Source organism: Dermacentor silvarum, chromosome 1, assembly GCF_013339745.2.
Source record: "Dermacentor silvarum isolate Dsil-2018 chromosome 1, BIME_Dsil_1.4, whole genome shotgun sequence".
Classification (NCBI taxonomy): Eukaryota; Metazoa; Arthropoda; class Arachnida; order Ixodida; family Ixodidae; genus Dermacentor; species Dermacentor silvarum.
This window is the reverse complement of record NC_051154.1, coordinates 63,768,826-63,788,910: the sequence shown is the minus strand read 5'-3', so window position 1 is coordinate 63,788,910 and position 20,085 is coordinate 63,768,826. Positions and strand designations below refer to the sequence as shown.

The following is a 20,085-nucleotide window of genomic DNA, read 5'->3' as shown; positions in this document are numbered from 1 at the left end:
GTAGGGAACCAAGATAGTATAAAAGCACAAAGTAACTCTGAAGGTCGGCGCCGTGTGTGCCATGCGATGCAAGCACACATACTCAATTTTTCTTGATTTTATTTTACTGCCGCGTCCTTGCTAAATTGATAAGTATCAATTCCTTGTAATCATTTTTTTCTCACTGAAGGTGTACAATTGAAACAAGATAATTTTCACCCCATTCTTAGCCCTGTTCTCCGTTCTCAAGTAGCCCTTAAGGCCATGCTGTGCTTACCATGTATGGTGCCGAATTCGCTGAACACATGGCGAACGAACCTCCTGGTTGGCGGCGTCGTGGTCTGTTTGGTGTTCAGCTGGACCACAAAGAAGCGCTCAAGTAGCTGGAAGTCGTGCTCCTCGCCGACCACAGGTGGTCGGTTCTGGCGCCGGCTCATCGACGCTTCCTCGTCCGAGTTGCAGTGCTTCTGGAACCTGAACGCAGAAAACACGAGAGACTCATCCGCCGCTCAGTTTTAAAGCCCACGACACAGTTCCCGAAGTATAAGGAGCAGGAGCAACAAACGACAGTGAACCAGCGACCTTTCAGGTCCACACTGGGCGATATTCATTTTCAGAGTTCGCACACACTGGCACGCCACGCATCTCGGAGGTCATGCCTGGACTTCGCGGGCATGCCGCTAGATGGCGCCGTGTGTCCAAAGGAAGCGCGAGAGAGAAGCCCGACTGCAGTATACACCTCATACATGACGCACTTCGGATAAGTTGGAAAGTAATCGTAAATAAGTTCTGCCTGAATTTTTAAGACAGGGAAGTATCTATATCCGCTGCTGCCTCTCGCTACGCGACATATTGAAAGACAGAGAAGGCGCCTCGTTCTGCTGTCTTCTGCGCCTTTCGGTATATGTCGTGTAGCAAGCACTAACTCGCCCAACAGCACGTCTTGATGTCTGTTCCTACGAACGATTTCCGGCTATAGCTGCTTATTTGCGTCTATTTCCGCTGCATAGCACCTTATCAAGCGCAATTATGCTACAAGACGGCTTCCTGTGTTCCGCTGTGTATGCCCAGAGCTCTGGCGTAGTCTGCGTTTTCCGGAGGAAGAGATGACCTGTGCGGGAGGAAGGATAGCCGGCAGGAACCCAACACCACATTGCGGCCTGGCAACCAATGTGAAGCCCCCTCCCCCCCCCCCCCCCCCCCCCCCCTCCTTGACTTGTTAGAGGAGATAGGACGACGCGACGACTATACGCTGTTTGTACAGTCTCCTCTAAATAGGGGAGGCAGGTGAAGACGCTGTTTTTCACTCAGTCTTTATGCAGTCCCGCCGGTTCGCGAAGTGCCAATATGATCCAATATGATCGATAGGCCGTTTATTTGATAACGACGCCAGTCATTGTAGGCTTAGTAGAGGAAAAAAGAAAGACTAGCGCATCAATTAGTAATTAAGTGTTCCGGGAGGGGGGGGGGGTAATAAGCGAGACTTCTGACATGCCCCGTGGCGTAGGGAGGGCGAGAAACGCATTCCGTTAAGAAAAACCTGCACAAATGGAGAGTACAAGCATCTCGATTAATTCATGTCTAAATATAGCGGCCCGGCGTTCCCAATGGTCTTTTTTTTCCTCCCCCCCCCCCCCCCCCCTCCCATCTAACTCTGTTCCCTTACCAGCGTCGGGCCGAGCTATGTCGGTCGTGCATGCTGGGTGAGAACCCGCGGGCGGGAAATTAACTCTAAAAGTTCGCTTTGACGTTGTCTCTATAAGAAAGCTGCTATAATTTTATGAGCATATCCTGTCTGTTATTGTTAAAAGGCGCCGTACGCATGAAAGAAAACAGCACAAATGAACAAAAATTAGCCACGACATTGGAAGACGAAGAATGCTTTAAATGCGCGACCTTGTGGAAAGCTTGGCGCTGAGAAAAGATGGCCTAGCTCAAGAACCCATGAATACCGTAAGAGCTCGTTAAATGCTGGCTCACTTTGTACGTGGAGATTTGTTTAATGTAAGTACTTAATGGTAGATAGACCCAATACTGATTGGAATGTCGAGTGACTATGACTATACGAAAATAACCCACGCTGGATTACATTTGACTTCTTTTTTGTTCACCACTTCTCTATTTCAGAACATGACCTCAATCAATATTAGTATTGATTTACGATAACTGGTCTAACGAGGAGGTGAGACTAGTTCGGTGTATATATGTGACTGGCAAACATAGAATAATATTCAACGAATATTGCAAGAAGTCGATAAAGTAGCCTTATGCGACAATCTGGTGGATGCCAACTTGCCCTTTCATTAATGTATACTTCTACATTGCGGATTTCCACAAAATTCATTTTACAACTCAATTTTCCGGCTTCAAGTGCTTTGAGATCAAGATACAGCTATACACGTATAAGGTGGGTGCAAAGCGCGACGCTTCTGTTATCGGTGCCAGCTGTCCCCCAAGAATTCAAGCAATTATTTCCACAATTAGTCACCAAATTTCGTTGACGTCTGCACGTAATGAATTAAAGATAATTAAGATTGGGGAAATTTTTCCGGAGAAAGAAACATCTCCTGTGGGTGAAGTTGAAGACAACCGGAAAGGCGCGAAAATGCGCGCGCGATTTAGTATGAAACGTTGCAGCAATAACACCGTCAGTCAAAACATGCCTTTATTTGTCGTCACTGACTACTTGCCTAGAAATGTGAATGATTTCTGGCGGCTACCTTTTTTCTTTGTTTAAGTAAGGAAAACAATTTTCTCGGTTGACTGCGGGGCAGAACGCGACGCCTCTGCTGTTAGCCGCACCTATTTCCGTCAGGAGTAAAGTGTTCGATTGCACATTTAACCAAGATGTGCCATCATATGCCTGATTTTAGTCAACTGGAAATAGTGACGATTGCTAGAGCCATCTTGCCGAAAAAAACAACAACAACAAAAGACATCGAGAAGGATTGGGACTGTTTTGTGTGAGCTATTTTCTTATGGTTACTTATAGTCTGGACACACAGACTGAAAACGGAATGCGAATGCCACACTTTATTCTGCACAAGAACGCCGCATTTTATTGCTGGGATAGGGCAATACGGGACATTTATGACATTTTCATTTTGGCGTATTTCTGTTTGTTCTACTTTACATTGGCTTTGTGTACTTTCTGTGCTGACTGTCACGGTGGGGAAATAACCATCCCATTTAATTTTCTCTTGTAGTTAGGTCACCATTAGAAAAGGCGCTTATTCGCAAATTTTACGTTGGGCTTTGTCTCACCTTCCTATAATCCTACTTGTGCTGCCCGCCGCTGCTAGGTTCCTGTTAAACCGAGTTGATATAGTGATCTCCCCGTTAATACAATGCTCCCGACTTCGATTCCTGTACCAGAGTTAATTTTTCTTCTCCACTAGTCTCCTTCCCAGTTTTCTGAGAAAACGTCGGTGTTATTCTCTCTTGGGGGATAAACCCAGATTAACTTCGGTACAGATATTATTGCAATTTTCTTTTTCCTGGCAAAGTGATACAAATATATGGCAGCTTTATCTCTTATGGGTTTACTACAGAGTATCGCAAAGTCAATGCCTAGTATTATTTTATTCTACAGGTTCCAGAATTCTTTATTGTTATTTATTGGTGCAGATGACGGTGAAATAAGTTGTGGTGCAAGAGAGCAAGCGGGCAGAGCAGAAACGTCAGCGTAGGCTGAATATGGGTGAAAAGGAAGCGGCTGTCGGTCAGGTGGCCAGATGAATAGAATGCGGAGAATCGTTCAAACATAAATCAACAGAGATCAGCCGGCAAAGGCGGCTCTTCGAAGTTGCAGACCTCAGTCATTGCGATCTAAAAGAAAACCAAAACGTTCCTCTTTTTTCTCCCAGGGACAGTAGCCTCGCGCAACGGCAGTAGTTTGCCATTTGCCTTTTGTTGTGTCTATAGCATGATAACTATACAGTGAAACAGCAGGCGATCGCCTTTCTGGTATGCTACCGAGCCCTCCACTTCTGAGCAGAAAGCGTGCATTGTGCTTGGAGTCACGGGACGGCATCTATATATTGTCGTTTCAACACATCGGCCCAACATCACCCGCATAACAAACGGCATATTTTGATCTCTCTGAAGTAGAATCGAGGTCCTATGCAAAGTGTGGTACGCGCTGCGGTACGAGAAACCGATGTGACAGGTCTCATTTTTCTCACGTGCCACCACGGCTCCGTTTCGATGGAGCCTCCGCGTGCGCTAGCCGTGCTTCGCGTCCGGCTTCATGCCCGTTCATTGGTATAACCGAAGAGCACCACTGCTCCGAGTGTCGGACGGCATTCGCCGTCAAATCCGGCGCACGGATCTGGTGGCGCATATATCTCTGATAACGCTTGTCGTTATCAGAAGGTGGCGCAGCAGCACTATCGCGCCGGTCGGGCGCTGGAGAGTTGTTCGGACGCCTCTTGGGCACTTTGCCACTTTGCACTGAACAGACAGCGTGGGGGTAGTGGATTGCAGCAGATGGCGTTTGGCCTGCCAACCGAGGCCGACAAATGCGCCACCTGAGCTTGGCTTGCAATGTCATGACTCATTAGGGTATTTATTACACGTGTCCAGCAGATAAGTGACTCTCAGAAATGTGAGAAGGCGTGAAGCAGCATTGTGGGGTATGAGGGACCCTTCTGGAAACACAGAGGCTCACGTGCAGGCACGCACGTAAAAGACATTTCTACTCCAAATTCTAAAAAAATAATAAAAGCGTTGCTTTCATCGCAGTAACTTTGGCACAACTACAGAACGTGTTCAATGTCTCCTCTCTCGTTGCATCAAGTACAGAGCGGAAAATTGGTATGCCCTGTCTTGAATAACCATGCTGGCTTATAGGCAGACCACGTCCCAACCCGACGCAGTTGCGAGGCTTTCTCTCGATGAAACAGCCTGGTTACGCAGGGCGCATATTTACGCAGACGGCAAATGCACGCATATTGCGCACATTTGCCGAACTCGATCAGATGAAGCCAACAGACAATGAAACCAAGAAAGGCGCAGGGTAAATGACTTGTTTTGATTGAAATGTAGAAATGATAAAGTAAAGGGAAATGAAAGTGGACGAAAAAACAACCTGCTGCAGGTGGCAAGTTTTCCCACTTGAAGCAAGTTGTTCTTTTGCCCACTTTCATTTCGTTTTACATCACAATTTCTACATTTCAATTAAAACAAGCAATTTACCCTACGCTTTCCTTCGTTTCATTGTCTGTTGGCTTCATGTAATTGTGACCAACAAAAACTGGATCCCTTGGTTTCTCTTCATCTCCTTTTTTTTTTTGCAGAACTCGGACTCCCGTGTCGTGCGACTGAAAAGTTCATGCCCAGCACGCCCGTCTCATTTTGATCCCTCCACTCGCTAGGCTGTGTGTTGTAGCGCTGTTGCCGCTATCGGAATCCCCGTCAAAGTAGGAACGACAACAAAGCAGCTTTTGAATATTGGAACGTCTCACTAAATTTTCCATCTAAGTACCTAGCCTGCAGTCGAGCACACGCAGATCAAGTGGCCTCCGCATTTTTATACAAATGCAGTCTTTTTTTCTTTTTATTGAGATGGGAATAATTGGAGGAGTCATCGTCACCATATACTAGCGGCGGCTATTCGTTTTCACTTGGTTACATAAATAAAAGATAAAAGTAAGAACTGGTAATGAAGAATGCATTGGTTCTTGCAGTAGTTAAGTAGCTAAATAGAAAAAAAAAGCAGAACAAAGTTTAGCGACACAAAGAGAGCAAGGGGTCTTGTGTGAAAGGAGGAACACGAGTACGTGTAACCAACGGCATCATTGCACTAATAGCGGCAGCAAACGTTTCTTGCTGTAGCGAAAGAGAAAATTGGCAAGATTTCTTCCACTCGGCTAGCTCAGCCAAACGACCGGAAGCGGTCTTTCTTAGACGAGGATAGTACCCGCCTGCTATGCTCCTCCGGGTCGTGAGTTTCCGGGAACTGGAAGGCACAGCAGTGGTAAGGGTAAGTGAGGTGAGCCACCCTTATGAACCGGAAGTGGTAGACAGAAGGGAACTCGCGCAGCGCTGGCGCGTCGCGGAGCTCGAGCACTTCTAGGGACTCCAGTCCACGGGTGGGTAGTTTTCGTAAGGCTCGTCTCGGAAAGGTCTCTGCGAAAAAGAAAGCGGGCGACAACAGAGACAATGAGTGCGTTGCTGCGAAGACGTTCAAGTCCCACACGACTCCGGTCACACATTTCTATAAAAAAACATATTTTCATCGTCGTTATGCTTGTCGTTTTGTTGCGGGGTTCCGCTCCTTCAAACGTTTCGCCGGCATTTTCAACTCACAAGGTTCGTACTTTGATTCTGCTTTTCTTAACGCTGATCGAGTAGGGCAGTGGCGTTAAAAAAATTCAAAGGTATCTTTGCCACCACGGCACTCGATATCTTAGATCGGAAAAACAAAATGGCAAGAAGAGGGATTACGTATTGGGATGGCTACTGTGGAATTAAATTTAACGCGTGAGAACTCAGTTTGACTGAGTTTAGCAAACACAGCTCCCACACACAGTCAAGTGCATCCTATAAGCTAATACTGCGGTTGTAATTAATATTCCAAAAGTAAAACAAAATCTAACTTTCGTTGGCTGCATTATATAACACTAAAATACAAGAAGGAGGCATGTGTAAATGCGTAATTCTTCTAGCCTACCTCCCAAGTTTCAGACCGTTGAAAGAAACTTCTTGTACCTAATCCACAAAGCTGTTTACCATTGGTCGGCCCCCTACGCTAATAATATGTCACCACGACTGACTGGCACATGCTGTTACAGAAACTTTTGGCGTAAGGACTTTTTTATGGCTAACGACCCCGGACACTCAGACGATGTGGCAGCGATAATATTCCTAGCCACCATATTAGTCATAGACGCACTGAAATATACAAAAGCTAACGACGAGGACAGGGTTGATGGACGCAAGTGCATACTATACTGAATCACGACGCATACGCGCATAATGAGTTCCGAACACGTATATCTATATACGAGGCCGCGATGTGGTCCAAGATGAACAGTCATGCAAATGAGAAAATATACAGATGACATAATACGTACGCAAAGACGCAACATGCGAAAAGCGGGTTTCATCACACAAGGCGCACAAAGATGAGTATGATTTACTTAGACAATCAATCAATCAATATTTATTTGACGACGAAATCAAGTACAACATGGATATACGTTCACATTCGGAGGTCCCGAAGTAACAACTGTCGGGGGAACCTGCTACAAACACATATTAATATAAAAGATGGAAGTCGGTTGCGTTTACATAACTGTTCCGAATGCGGCAATCCGTAGTATACGTTTACTATTCCCGTTTCTTCAAATAAATGTTCAAGTGCGTTCAGCGTAGTATTTTGCTGTGTACTTTTCGATGGCCAACGGCAGAGCAATTTTATGAGCGTGAAATGTCGGTGGGGATCAGTTGTGTGTATTTTGATTTGTAGTTGTCGCCTATGAGGGGAGGGGGGGGGGGGGGCAGGTAGCGTGTCTTGCGCATTCATGGGTTAGATGAAGAACGTACTCATTGTCCTTGCCACAGGAGCAAGTTGGAGATGCCGTCTGTTTTATGCGGTATAGAAAATGTTTTGTCTAGGCTGCTTCAAGTCGTACCATGCTCGATGAATTAGTGTCTTGGTACTTCTTGAAAAGCCTAAATCTAACTGTTGTTCAGATAAGGCTCCCCTTCGTAAAGGATCGATTCCTTAGTAATTTCCGTAAAATAGTCGGACATAAACAATTTGTTATTTACTACTCTTAATATACATCACGTATGTATCAGTGATAACAGTATGAGGTGAATTTCAGCATCTTTATGGACCGGTTTTGCGAGCGAGTCCGCTAATTCTTTGCCTGCTATACCACCATAAGAACTCTTTTGTAAACACTGTCCTGGGCCCGTTATCATAGCAATAATTTGCGCTAGAATTGTTTGTAAAACTAAACTCCAACGCAATGCCAAATTAATAAAAGCAGTGCCATAGTAAATATGAAGGATATTAGGGAGGCTTCAAGCAACCAGGCAGACAAAGTAATTGCGTCATTGCTTTTTCTATCTTGCTGGGTGCGTCCGACGTAGTACTAGCAAAATGCGTTAGATATGACTTACCTCCATGCCGTTTTTGGTGTCTCGTTGACGCTATTCGTTTATTTCTTAATATGATCCTTAATACAAAATATTTTTATGTGCTCAACGCTTAGACGTACTCTGTCCCAGGAAAAATGAAGGTTAATTGGTTTGCGTTCAGTAGTGTTTTATCCGAAGACCCCTTGTCGACAGCGTCAAATACTTAGCGCACAAAACACAAATTATTTTAAGTGCCACTTCCAGACGAAAGTGATTGAAAATTATCGCAACTCATCAATGGCAGTGTGGCGGAACTAGTGATTGCGTTATGATTGCTGTGGCTGCGCCACGATCGATCCATGGCGGAACTTAGCGGTAGGGGCATGTTTGTCTCAGTAAATGACCGATATTCATGCCAGAGTTTGGAATTCCATGTTGGATCAACCTCGTTGAAGGTCTTCCTGGCTAGACAGCGCGTCCCCTCGTCGTGACTTAGTCGGACGTGACTTGGTGCTCAGAGAGAGAGAGAGAGAGAGATAGGTATACAAGCTTTAATGCTATGTGTGAGATGACTTGGCGCTCACTCACACACTATACACTACCGCCTCGCGCTGATGACTCTTGAAAAGCTTCCCGATATGCCACGTGCTTGTTCGTCATCTTTTGCATTTGGCCTGTCTGCTCCTGATCACTCAAAAGGCGTATTCGGTCGTTCTAAGGCTGACCCACTTTCATGTCGGTATTCATGTGCTTACGAAGCACACTGCTTCAAACATATAGCTTGCAACTTAGATGTCGCCGAAGACGATGGATGCGGTAGCCTATATATGAGCACTTTCCTTATCCCTGGGTTCAGGAACACCGACGAATATCTTCTATGAATACGGGAGCCGTCGGCGTTTACTATAGTAGTTTGTAGGGTACACAACAAAACGTTGTTAAAGGTCTTTCATTAGGGGGAAAAAAAAAGAAACACTTCCGACAGCGGGGCATGTCTCTTGAAAAATTAACGTTTCAGGAAAACAATACTGATTAGTATTTCGCAAAGCAGAGTAGACTATACAATCTCCGTCACCTTAAGGTGTAAATTTATAATAATGAGAAAAAAATGCAACAAAACAAATAAAAAATACATTAAAGGTGCCAGAGCCATACTATGATTGTGAGGCACGCGATGGTGGTGGAGTCCGGATTAATCTTGACCACCTGGGGTTCTTTAACGTGCACCTAAATCTAAGTACACGATCGTTTTTGCATTGTGCCCCCATCGAAATGAGGCCACCTGTTTGTCGGGATTGAACCCGTGACCTCGAGCTTAGCAGCGCAACACGATAGCCTCTGGGCTATCACTGGCGGGTGTAAACATATATCTAAAGCCATGGCATTTAGATATATGTTTACACCCACCGCAGTATAAAGTATGAAATTATACAACATAATAATTTAATTTTGTATGGTAATTATTTCATGTTTCATAATTTCGTTAGAGGAAATAGAAGAGTACTTACAAGACTACTACTGTTTGCAAAGCTCTCGTATAACAGACACCTGCTTCAAGATATCAATATGGAAAACTATAATTAAATTGACTAAATTTCAACGCGCACTGGCGTATCGTTTCCAAGGTTTTATATACGACTCGACGAAGGAGCACATTACCCGTGCATTTGTCTTTGAGTGTTATGTTAGCAGAAGGGAAATAAGACTTATTTGTGACGTGTCTCCGCAGGACGTGACACAACATTACTTCGCTGCTTTCCTTCGTAACACGGATGCCAAGGCTTAATGAGCATTATTTTTTGTGTATTTATGTCATTTAGGTATAAAAGAGAGCGAGAGAGAAGGAAAGGCAGGAATGTTAACTAGACTTAGTCCAGTTTGTTACTCTTCATAATGGGAGGGGAAGGGGAGTCAAATAGAGATAGAGAGATAGAAGACACCGAGTCCAGATTATTCACACGCACTACTCAAGGTGCAGCATATCTACAACCGAGCACTTAACGCCTTCATGCGCGCGGTAATATATACTCTTTAGGTATGGACAGCGCGCCTTGCAGGAAGGGCTGATAATGCCCCCTATTACGACACAGCGCGATGAGATGACTCTCCCAGAATAGGTCTGTCACGTGAGAGGCGGCAATGCTTTTCTATGGTAATAACCGCTGTTTTGACATCGTTTGCTGCACGCTCTTGTTTTCTGCAACGAATAAAATGACATGACTGTGTTCTGTGTCAATAAAGCCTCGTCGCTTGCGCACGGTTTCGTGCGAAATCACTGAAAGGACTCCCCTTTTTTAGGAGCTACTAAAAAGACATACTTTTGGGGCGCTATTCAAACACATCGCGCGAGTAACCATTAACACCCTGCCACTGAAAAGGCAGAAAGAGTCGCGCCGGTCCTGTGCGTGATAAGCGAGCGGACATTGCTACGCCCGTCAGTTGCCATGGCGACGAGACCTTTTCCTTTCGTTGTACTTTTCGGTGGTATGTTGCGCCGATTTTTTCACTGGATGACGCTGTGATCATCGGTCTATTTAAGGGAAGTGTGAAGAGAAATCATCTGGACGCGGTCACCGCGGCATTTGTTGCGACTTGTCCCACACCTAAAGAGCATGTACACCATGTGCACCGAATTTATAAAAATCACCTGTGGCAGATAGAACAATTCTAACACTTGAACTAAATTAATTGTTGAGGTGGGCGTCACTTCTACGAAAAATCTAGATGCTTAATTGAATAATTAACATACTTATGCTAATAACTTGCTAATTTATTATAGTGCGGCACATATTACAATTTACTAATTGTAGCCGGCGAGTTCGCAAGGCGTATCCACTTAAGGGGAATTCTCAGGACGACCGCAGTTTCGGAATATTAATTTTCAAAGTGTGCGCCGAAATACATTGGCATTCCAAATAATTTTGTGCTTCAGTTCATAAAACAGCTTTTTCCTAAAAAAAGTGGAACATTAGTGCATTTTTGCCGCAAGTTTGACGGCGCATATCTCAAAACCGGCACAATTTACAGAATTCGTTCTAAGCCTTGCAAACTCACTAGCTATAATTCGTAAATTGCAATATGTGTGGTGAATTTATTAGCACAAACTTAATTATTGAGATTTGGTTAATTTTCCAATTACGCATTTGATTGCGCGTGAAAGTAGTGCCACCTCATCGAGTAATTCCGTTCAAGGGTTGGAATTGTGCTATGTGCCACAGGCGCTGTGAGTATATATATATATATATATATATATATATATATATATGAACGGGAAGAGAGGGGCCCGATTTTTATAAGTCATATCATAAAAAGCCAAGAGAGAGAGAGAGAGAGAGAAATAGAAGAGAGGAAAGGCATGGGAGTTTCACCAGAAGCACGTCCGGTTTGCTACCCTGCACTCAAGAAAGGGGGTATAGGGATGAAAACAAACAGAGACAAATGAGATAGAGAGAGCACAGTTTCGCACACATTTGAAGCTTCGAACCGAGTCTACACATGGTCGCCAAGACCTGTCGACTTGAGGTATTGTAACAACGCTTTCGTGGCTTTCTATGCCATCGACGCATACGGCCATGGTCCAAGGATCTTCATTTCCGAAAATGGTCTAGAGTCGAGCCGTTTCAATGCTGTCAGGAGAGCTTCACGCTCGACGTCGTACTGGGGACAGAGACATAAGACGTGTTCAATCGTTTCTCTGACTCCACAAGAGTCGCACATGGGCGTATCCAGGACTGACGCTGCAAGAAAGCTTCATATCGTGGCTAAAGCTATGACATACAAATATTTGTCTTCTCTCAACCTCCAGAAGTGTCATCTTCACAAAACTGACCCATCCTTAAAGTTACAAGTGCCATCAAACGTTTTCCGCTCTGAGGCCACAGTATTGTGCCGCCTCTGACTCAAGGTGGCATTTACAAAGGCCTACTCGTTCCTCATTGGAATAAGAAGCCAAGAAACAATGACACCAGCATAGGGCAAATTATCTGCAGTTCTTAATTGAATAAAGAAACGAAAAATACATGCAAAATGAATATCGATGAAAAAACAACTGGCCGCAGGTGGGATACGAACCCACGCCTTTGCATTACGCGTGCGATGCTCTTACCAATTGAGTTATCACGGCACCGTTTTCCTAGCCACTTTCTGGGGGTATTTATGTTTATCTACTAGAACCAATGGGCTTCTTTTCTTTGCGCTCATTACATAGCGAGGGTCTCGAATCCGGCAGCTTTGATGTCTTCAGGTAGCATGCATGAGTTTATTGACCAGTTGCCTTCACCGAAACAAAGTTCACGTAGGACGTGACGCCTGCGGCAGACCGGTTGTTCTAGATCCACACTTCAAAGCTGTGAGTGGTGGCGCTGGCTAACACTTCCAGGGTTAGTTCTAGTAGATAAACATAAATACTCCAGAAAGTGGATGGGAAAACGGCGCCACGATAGCTCAACTGGTAAGAGCATCGCACGCGTAATGCAAAGACCTGGTTCCGTATCCCACCTGCGGCCAGTTGTTTCTTCATCCATTTTAATTTATTTATCATTACTTCAATTCAATTAAGAACTGCGAATAATTTTCCCTATGCTCTCCTTGGTGTCATTGTTTGTTGGCTTCTTATGATATGACTTATAATACAGGGCGTTTCAGCTAATATCTTCAAAAATGTTTAAAGGTTGCCTGTTGTAGATAGCACAATTCTAGTCCATGAACTGGTCTACTCGAAGAGGCGGACATTACTTGCACAAAAATTCAAATGCATAATCGACTAATTAACAAAACTTCACTAATTAGGTTTTTAACTAATTACCTTATGGGCCATATTGCAATTTACAAATTCTAGCCATGGAGTTCACAAGGCGGATCCACTTGGAATGTATTCTCAGGATAACACAAGTTTCGAGACAATAATTCCTGAACATGGCGGAGAAATGCACTGTCTTTCTACTTACTTTCTCAACAAAGCGTCGTTTCATGCATTGGACAAAAGTAACTGGTGCCTTGAGCGGCCAGTCGCGCGGCAATTTTGCGTGTATTCGCTGGCTTCTTTCAGGCTCCGGAAAACACTTTTATGTAGCACGTACTGAGCAACAGAAAGCTCTATCTGGAATGGTTCATGTTGCTTTACAATTTTCTCATTGACACTTTTCATCTTATTAGAATAATTGCAAAGTTGATTAATATTTAAGACAAATTATGTAGCGGAATGCAAAAAAAAAAACAAAAAAAAACAATCTGAGTATCTCCAAGCTACGGCAAACATTATCTTTGTTCTGTCCAGCTACGTGGCATTTGTATATTTTTGAACCTTGGTGCATGATAGTTGGGACACCCCGTATATGTCGTTAGTGGGTGATTTCTGGCGATGGGGCAATCGTTGCTGCGGAAGAATACCGAGGTCGCCCCCGTCTTGTTCGAAGGGCTTAGCCTTGAAGACTCTGTAGGACAGAGGATGTTAGCTTTACCAGCGTTGGGCAGCACTGGTGTGGTATAGTTGCAAGTATCCTATGAAGCTGAGTCCTGTCTAGTTTAAGCATAGATGCCACGGATGTGCCCCACGTTTTATCGGCGAGAAACCTTAGTATAAGGGAGACAAAAGAGCTCATTCTTCAAGATGTGGAGGCTCTACGAGGGGTGCCTGTTTATGATAATGCCTAGGGATCGGTGAGATTTGGTATATTAAACTGTTTTGTGGTCAATAGAACCGGGGTACCAGGTCATGGGCTTGTGGGTCGAAATGCTGAGGCCTCCAGCACGGACGTACGCCGATGTCAGGGTCTCTTCTTTTTTGGTGCCGTGCACGCACCTGGGGACGTGTTAGTGCCGAGGCTCAGATGCATATATTGTCAGCATATACGGAAAGGTAGGCTGTCTGTGGTAGAACTTCGGCAAGTCCAATATCGTTAGGTGGAACAAAGCGGGGCTGAGAACCCCGTCCTGCGGGACGCCACGGCCGGTGTAATGGTGAACGGTTCGGCCATCCGCACTTAGCACAAAGATAACCGGTGGGTCATTAGCGTAACAGAATGGGTTCCAACGGAAGGGAAACGCAGTCGAGGATGCCAAGGATTTGGAGGGTGTGTTGAGATTAGGAAACTTGGAGACATACTAGTGGGGAGTCGGCTGACCCAAGACATGGGTAATTGGAGTTTGTTGGTAGAAGCCTTCGTCCTGCACTCCACATGAATATGCTGATGATGATAGCGATGATGACATAATTTGCCGGTGGACACTTTCTCTGGCGCAAGAAGATGCCCCAGCTTTCCGCGTGGCCAATTCACGGATGGACAAAGTACGGGATATATTTTTCTCTGTCGTAGCTGTCCTTGTCACAGTTAATACGTAGGATGATAAAAAATTTAATTATGAGTTTTGCGTGCCAAAAGCACGATCTGATTATGAGGCACGCTGTAGTGGGGGACTCCGGAATAATTTGGACCACCTGGGGTTCTTTAACGCGCACCTATATCTAAGTACACGGGTGTTTTCGCGATTTTGCCCCCATCGAAATGCGGCCGCCGTGGCCGGTATTCGATCCCGCAACCTCGTGCTTAGCAATACGCAGGTTATTCTCTGCCAAGTCTTGTTGCAGTAAGATTATGGCTGCCGAAAATCAATCTGAACTCTCATTAAACCCACATCGCGCACTATTGTGGCGCATTTGCACAAATATAGCGTCCGATCTTTTTTTCTCGGTACTTCTCACTCGGAAAGTACGCTCGGCGATATATTCCGAATCGCGGTACGAATATAACGCGATATTTTTTTGTCTGTGCTAACGGGTTCACCTACCACACTCCTGAACGACGGAAAAAACCCAACCCTAAGCCCCGCGTGCTATATCGTAAGCGTATACTTTAAAGCGTATACACACTTTAAATGCAAAGTGGCGCATCAGGGTGTGACGGCTACAAAAATGCCAGGTTACATAGGGGACCCAACTTCTTAAAACTCACCGTTCACGTGTCATAAGAAAGAAAATAACAGGAAAAGAAGGAATGAACCAAGAGCCTGCAGGCATCCGTCTTAAATAAGTGTTTGTGGTTGTCATTTTAGTTTACTGGCGCCCCTTGCTGTGGCTGCGGTTGGCTGGCGTTATAAGCACAAACGTTTTTTTTTTTTCGGATCTCAAGTCAACCTCCCTAGCGGTATACCATGGGGTGGTATTATGTGGGGTGACAAAAATGTTACGCAACAAAAAATAAATTATTTGATTGATGATATACATGCAAATTTGGTTGTTTGTCCTTAACTCGGGATCGTCTCCTTGCAACTCTTCAACCCACTCAGGGGCCATATTTTGTATGCGATATTGTTTTAATTTTCTAATATTTTCTGACTTGTCATTGGTCTCGCTAGAAGATGCGCCCACGTTATAGCAGGGTTCGGTCATTCGGTTCGATGCATGATAAGAAATTTATTGTTCTATTTATTATTATTTTTGCTTGGTTTTCATTTTTTAGACAACATCCAGACTTTATTAATGAATATTCGTGTTCTAGAACACTTTGATATGCGTTCCTAGAAGCGAAACAGGCCTGCAATTATTTCTGTCCAACACTGACTAATACGGAATACCCAAGCGTGCGGTGATTTTTGGTACTTTTTGTTAAAGACGTGGTCTCATTATTTTGATGACAAGTCAAGCGGAAAAGCCGTTGCCATAAAGCGGCAGCAGAGTCTTCTGCGTGTCCCTTGCTGTTTTCTAACTTAATGTGTCGCACACTTTGCCGCCATTTGATGGCCGTGGCGATAGTTGTTGCTTATTTTATATTATCAAAGATATTCACAGAGAGGCAACTAAATGAACATTATCAGCAGTACGCAAAAGAGTACGTTCCCTAGTGTATATTATTTGATTATATTTAAATAATCGATAAACTTTTAAGAAAAGGACAACAAAGAGAGAGAAAGAAAATTTACGAAGCATAGGCTTTTATACTGCAAGCAGCACTGAAATAGGAATTCCTTTAAGAGGCACTTAGTCAGGGCATCCGTCGTGACAAAGGCTACGAATGCGGAGCTGAGCTTCCAAATTATATATTATTTGCAATATTCTGTAAATGACCTGCTGCGCAACGCTAGAACCTAATGACCAAGCATCGTTCACAGGCTTTTTTCTGCGCCTCTCTTGGAGCAAAGGGATACGGCGAAATGGAAAAGCGTTGGTCGTTCACTCTGTTTTCTTGATTTTCAGGATTTTTTAAATGAAAGAATTGCGCGTTGTCGTGGCAGACTTTGATGCAGACTTATAACAATATAAATAAACCTAGCGCTGTAGTCATTCAACAAACTTGGAAGCAATGCGAAGTGCAGGCTTGGAATGTGTTTTTGTTGATGGTTGCTGTACTAGGCATTTCCATTCCGGCTCCGCGAGTTTCACTTTCTTTCGTTGAGCTGACTCGATATCCCGAGTTTTTCGTAACGTGGTTTTCTTGAGTTATTGCCCCGCAGTTGTACAGGAACTCGTGATGGTGGTTCAGTGATGCCATCGGCAGTAAGCAATGAGAAGATCACAATTTACCAGCGAAGGCCTGCAACCTTTAAACTTTGCCGCGTTTCACATACGATGTGAAGTGAATTGAACGTTTATACTGGTAAAATTTCTACACAGATCATAATAGTGTTAGTAATGTATGGTGGTAGATATTGTTGCTGAAAGGGCATCTATCTATACAGCCGTACTTCCATTGTGCGAAAGGCCATCAATGGAACCGAGAAAATGTTTGTATTTCCTACCGTTCAATCACTCGCGCGCCGCAAAAGAAAGCATGCACGCACACCAGGACCACATTTTATTTTATTAGGCATGTTTTAGAAACTCCATACAGATGCTGCAGTACTACTTCGCCTTTATTTTCTGATGAAATAAGCTTGTGCGCAGGAAACATGCTTATTCATGCGTAACCGTGGCGGCAGTACGCCTTACTGACGAAGAGCTCGCATTACTTTTTAGAACACTTGGGTACGACATACGTGACTGTGTGCTACATTTCCTTTACACAAGCTGGTGCATAGCTACAGTTTTCTTGCTCATTGGTTTTATTTCTTAAGCACTCGAGCGCTTTTACTTTTTCACTCCTTCAACGTGACTGATTGTGTGACTGATGCAAATAAAGATTTCTTCGAGGACAGCGCTATGCCTACGTCCTTTTTCAGAGTGGTTAGTTCCGTTTCTTTTTCTTTTTTTTTTGCGCTGGCTGTCCGCGACGTATTTTACTTCTCTAGGCGAAGCTCCTTTCGAAGGGCTGGCTTGCCGAAGAAAGGACATGATTTTCCCCTTAAGAGAGTCTTTTTCATGCGGGGCCTTGGGTATATAGCCAAGCCCGTGATTGTCTAGAGCCTATGTAGTTGGAGACGGGCACCAAGTTTTGGGGGTGCAGGGACCAGGATGCCCATTGCTCACCTTGTTGAAAAGAAATGCGAGAGCAGCGTCTGGGGTCCTCTGGTTAAAGAGTATAGCTTTGCAGAGCACCCACGTGACAGAATTTTGCAAAAGGTCGATTGAAACTCTCTGCATACGGAGCAGGAGCGAATGGAAAGTCAAATACAAAAAAAAGTTGCTAGATTCGCACTTCGTTTAGGAAACTTCGCGCGATGCAAATCGAAAGCAGCTTTCCTGATAGAAGAACATTTGAAGGAAAACAACAATAGTCATAGGGCGTGAAAGTGCGGCAAGGCGCATCGTGCTCTCTCCCTCTCCTTCTATTTTTTTCTTTTCTTGCCTTTCTTCTGCGGAGAGCGCGCAGTGCTGTTCCTCGGGCTAAGCGCATTCATGAATGCGTGCCCATTGCTACGCACTACTGCTAGTGACATAGAACTTCCCCCCGCAATGAAACTAAGCAATTCCAGGTTTCAATACTTCCTGATGATATGTGCCTGCGGGCGTGGGGCCTAAAACACACTAAAGTTGAAAACTCGCTTCGGGAAGGCACTGAGATGACAGCGGGTTTTTGACAGAGAGTGACGAGCACATTTCGGCCGATAAGATCGGTGGTTCTGCCTATCAAGCGAAGGGGGCCTTGACAGCCTTCACTGCACATTAAACCAGATTGGAGCACCTGCGATGAGTTGTGAGACATTTTTACAAGAGAGAGAGAGAGAGAGAGAGAGAGAGAGAAAAAAGAAAAAGCAATCTCTCAGAAGAAAAGATTAGATTAACAACACGGAAACGAGCAACATTTATCCCGGCTGGGTACCCTTCACGGGATGAAGGTCAAAGAGATAAGGACATGAAGGTAAAAGTAGACAGAAAGAAGGAGCGTAAAATATGCCCACATGCGAGGAAAGACTATGTCCGGCAATTTCTTCTCCATCGGAAGAAATAAAAAAAAAAATAATTCAAGAACTGAGATGAACCTTCGGCGCGGAATTATACATTTCCAATCCAGTGCATCTTCAAAAGGATTTTATTCACCCTTAGGCAGTGGCGGGCACAGGTTCATTATCACCGGGATCGGCCATTCGTCGCGCAGGATGGCAGGAACGCTATGAAAGTGAACTTGGAGTTCCATTTTATTCTATGAAATGCATTGTACCGTCTTCGCTTAACACAATTTCGCAGTCTTGACACCCCTATTGATAAAAAATGTGGGTGAAATTATAAGAACTGAAGCTGCGGAAAAATAAAATGATTTTCCGGAAAAACGCCAGGGAACCCTTTCTTGATTATTTCGGCTCCTTAGGTGCACGAAAGAGTAGTAAAATTCTGAAGCTATACATGCTTTATTGCGGGATCAAAGAATAGGCACGATTATTCGTTAATAAGCACAAGTACAACGGTGTGGTTACAGTACATTCAGTAACTACTTTCAGTTACAGTAATTAACTCCGCAATTACAGTAATTAATCCGGCAAAGCTGCGCGGTAATTTCCGACGTTACTTATACACATAAAATGAACGCGAGAAGCGCATGTATTTTGCATATTATTATTACTGGATAACGGGAGTATGATTGATGTACTCCCCTGAGTCATTCCAATGCCGGAGCCATTCTTGAGCCAATTATCCAATACGATCCTGGTATTCCAAGATAAAGCCGATTTTCTTCTCCGCCTATGAATGTAACTTGAAATTGAGGACTTCAGCCATAATTTGGCATTCCAAACTTTCCATTGCACTCGTCAATTTCAGTTTGTACATCTGAATCACGATTAAATTCAGTTTTTTTTTTTCGCCGAGCATGTGGTCCATGTGCTTTTACTCATGACTCTACTTATATTGAATGACAAAAATTCTGAACCGAGCTTTAGAAGGGAAAAGCAACAACAACAACAACAACAACAACAACAACAACAACAACAACAACAACAACAACAACAACAACAACAACAACAACAACAACAACAACAACAACAACAACAACAACAACAACAACAACAACAACAACAACAACAACAACAACAACAACAACAACAACGAAAAAAAAAGAACGGCTGCAAATTGTGTTGCTTTCTTACAGATGACTGAGGTTCGAGAGTCCGTAGAAGGCATCGTCTTCAACCACCGTCAGCTTTCGATTTCCGCGCAGCCTCCTGCAAATAAATAATTGGTATTAGAGCCCTGATCGTTTAAACTTGTAAACAAAGAGGTACGTCGCCTACAATGCCTCACTATAAGCCACTTTGCTTTTTAGATATGTGCTTGCCAGAAGGCGCGTGGCACGTAACTGGTTTGTCTATGCATTTAGTGGAGACACTACTAAATGCATGGCACAGTACATGCATGGCAAAAACAAGTTGATTTGTAATGCAATACGCTGAGAAATAAAGTCAGAATTACAGAGCACGAATGCTTCCCCCGACTAAACTTTCTCGTCTACACTGCAGGCTCTAAGAATTCTGACTTCCGATACTTACACTTCAGCAATCTTGGAGCCGTCAAATGCCGCTGCACGTATGGCTGCAATGGCGTTGTGATTGAGGATTCTGAAAAGAAATCGAGAAAACGTTGTAACTGCCGGTGTTAACAATTTGTACGCGGCTGTCTATTGAGCTCGTTATCGCTGCCGTCACCGGTAA

At 44.2% G+C, this 20,085-nt stretch overlaps 1 protein-coding gene across 1 annotated transcript in view; it reads right to left on the bottom strand.

Moving 5' to 3' along the window:
• LOC119443058 (follicle-stimulating hormone receptor-like) overlaps positions 1-20,085 on the bottom strand; it is a 275,428-nt gene that overhangs the window by 38,540 nt on the left and 216,803 nt on the right. Inside the window, 5 exon segments of the mRNA XM_049662908.1 lie at positions 257-453; positions 5,904-6,082; positions 6,084-6,108; positions 19,525-19,599; positions 19,924-19,992. Coding sequence (XP_049518865.1) covers positions 257-453; positions 5,904-6,082; positions 6,084-6,108; positions 19,525-19,599; positions 19,924-19,992 — 545 coding nt within the window.